This window comes from Sinocyclocheilus rhinocerous, unplaced genomic scaffold, assembly GCF_001515625.1.
Source record: "Sinocyclocheilus rhinocerous isolate Xijiao unplaced genomic scaffold, SAMN03320098_v1.1 scaffold1588, whole genome shotgun sequence".
In the NCBI taxonomy this organism is placed as follows: Eukaryota; Metazoa; Chordata; class Actinopteri; order Cypriniformes; family Cyprinidae; genus Sinocyclocheilus; species Sinocyclocheilus rhinocerous.
In genome coordinates this window covers 94,033-97,013 of record NW_015648510.1, presented here as the reverse complement: position 1 = coordinate 97,013, position 2,981 = coordinate 94,033, and the positions used below count along the sequence as shown (strand labels likewise).

At 36.0% G+C, this 2,981-nt stretch overlaps 1 protein-coding gene across 1 annotated transcript in view; it reads left to right on the top strand.

The window, feature by feature from the left end:
* The window catches only part of LOC107709773 (annexin A13-like), a 13,823-nt gene extending 11,178 nt beyond the window's left edge, over window positions 1-2,645 (top strand). Inside the window, exons 10-11 of the mRNA XM_016514378.1 lie at window positions 1,153-1,265; window positions 1,573-2,645. Of these exons, the coding sequence (XP_016369864.1) occupies window positions 1,153-1,265; window positions 1,573-1,692 (233 nt within the window). The 3' untranslated portion in view covers window positions 1,693-2,645. The remainder of the gene's footprint in view (window positions 1-1,152; window positions 1,266-1,572) is intronic.
* Window positions 2,646-2,981: the final 336 nt, after the last annotated feature.

Genomic DNA, 2,981 nt, shown 5'->3' with positions numbered 1-2,981 from the left:
CTTCAGAAACCCTCCACCTTCCCCAGCTCCACCTGTATAGATCTGCTACGAGGTGTTTCATGTATGTTATATTTGCAGCAGCAATATTTCTTACATGCTCACAGCAGCATGTTGTGGTTATATTGGCAGTAGCAAGTCTTGGTACAATCCCTCCAAGAGTTGTCATGACAGAACTATTATTTTTTTGTAGTATGAACAACAAAGAAATTACATGACATCTAAGTAGAAGTAAAGTAAAAACTATGATGGTGCGGTGGTCTCTAGACCTTCTAGTGTCTCTGGATTCACCCATTTTCATTGAGACTAGTTCACCCTCAGGCCATCCAAGATGTAGATGAATTTTGTTTTTCATTAGTACAGATTTGTTCACCAATGAATCCTCTGCAGTGAATGGGTGCCGTCAGAATGCGAGTCCAAACAGCTGATAAAAACATCACAATAACCCACAAGTAATCCACACCACTCCATTCCAGTGAAAAGCTGCATGTTTGTAAGAAACAAATACATCATTAAAGCATTTTAACTTAAAACCGTCGCTTCAGGTAAAAAATACCAGTCCATCATCCATATCAATGCTTCCTACAGTGAAATAGTCCATCCAACAACATATTTGTTTAGAAATGTTTTGGACGGTTTTCGCTCGTAAACAGTGTGTGTACTGTATTTTCTTCCTGATTCAGACAAGATAACTTTTTCACTGGAGAAAGTAATATTATGGATAGACTCATATTTTAGCCAGAAAAGCATCTTGATGGATTTGTTTGTTATAAACACACAGCTTTTCACTTCACTAGATATTAATTGATGGATTGAAGTTGTGCGGGTTACTTTTGTCTTATTAGAGTCTCATTCTGACGGCACCCATTCACTGCACAGGATCCATTGGTGAGCAAGTGATGCAATGCTAAATTCCTTTAATCTGTTGATGAAGAGTCAAACTCATCTACGTCTTGAATGGGCCGATTTTTCAGCATATTTTCATTTTTGGGTGAACTATTCCTTCAAGTCATTACTGTATACAAACACAGATTGGGTGCATTGTGAACAAAGCCAAAATGCCTTGGAGTGTCTAATACTAGAGGTCCCGGTTTTGATTATTTGTATAGTAATGCTACGATGCTCACTGGTTAACACTTCCCATCTAACCCATAGTGAGGTGTGCTAAGAACCCTCAGCTATACTTTGCCCGGAGGCTGAATGCCGCTATGAAAGGTGCCGGAACTGACGAAGACACTCTCATCCGCACCATTGTGTGTCGCTCAGAGGTACATTACCACTTATCTATTCAAATCATCTTTCAAAACATAAAATATTGAAAATAAAACCTTACTGACCACATAGTGTACTTTTGAATGGTAGTGTACTTCTGGTTCAGTTGTCAAATTGGAAATGAAAGGTCGAACGCATTGCATTGTGGGATATTTCACATGATACAAATGTAGCAGGTCCCTCCATAGACACTGATATTTAGCGTGAAGTGATGAATGATGAATACTGTTCCGTTGTTACACAGAGGTCAGATTAGACCGTTTTATAAATCAGCCTGTAATGGACACTCTTCTGTTTGAATAGATCGATCTGGAGACCATTAAAGACATGTACCTGGAGAAATATGATGTGTCTCTAAAAGACGCCATCAGCTCGGAATGCGGCGGAGATTTCAAGCGCCTCCTGCTGGCCATCCTTCACTAAAAGAAACACAATCCGAGTGCTTACCATGGACCAAGGAGGTTTTCACTACAGTCACAATCAAGGCAAACTAACATGACTCATTTTCTGTCCTGTTGTCTATAAATATGTTTTATAAAGCTTAGTTTAAAGTGGAGAATTAGTAACACAGGCTTCAAGTACAATATGTTTAATATGAATGTTTTATTACACTGTGCAAATATGTATTTCGTAGATGCATAACACCACTCAAAAGTCATTTGTGTCCGGTTTCTGTGACATTCCTTATTCTTGAGGCATAATTGGCCAGTCTTGTGGTTTCCAGGATTATAAGATAACATTGTTACATTATGATGATTAGAAGTTGAGAAGTTCATACGTAAATAATACAAAGCCAGCATTTAAATTTTCAGTTGAGTATTTTTCCACACTAAAACCTCACAGTTTTACTATTTCAAAATGTGCAGGACAATGTGAATTCTGAATATTTATGTGAATGACTTTGTGAAGCATAAATGCTCAAATTACAATGTAACATTCTGTACGGCCTGCGAAACAATTGCCTATTTTATGAGACTTCTGCAGCTAATTTGTCCACTTGTGGTAAAATATCTGGATTATTGAAGCAACAGTTTTTACTCACCCAGTTAATATACTGTATGTTGTTGTAACTAGCACAATACTAAAGTATTTCTATTATTAACATGGAGTAATTTTAATGTAACTTACAGTATATTTTAATATATCTGTAACACAAGAATACAGGCAGAGTTCTGCTGTCCTCCCAAAAATTTATTTTATCAGATTAATATGAAGAACATTCACTATACTGTGTAGGCCCATGTGTCAGTTGCAGGACTTACTATTAGAAAAATGACTATTAAAACATGAGATGGAATCTGGAGTAGTATGTTCTGTATTAATACACCTGTATTTCCCTAAAGTAATTAACTGAATAAAATAAAGCAGTTCAAAGTTCCTGGTTGACTAGCATTATTATTGTGACATTTTCTCTTTATTCATTATTACTTAATTAAATTGATAAGTTTTTTCTTTGTTCTGTAAATTTTCTGTAGCTTGTTTCTAATTGTAAGTCAGTTACCAAAGTTATAATTATCCGGTATTATCCAAATGTGACCCTGGAGCACACCTGGAGCAGTCTTAAGTCGCTGGGGTATATTTGTAGCAATAGCCAAAAATACATTGTATGGGTCAAAATTATAGATTTTTCTTTTATGCCAAAAATCATTAGGATATTAAGTAAAGATCATGTTCCATGAAGATATTTTGTAAATTTCCTACTGTAAATATAT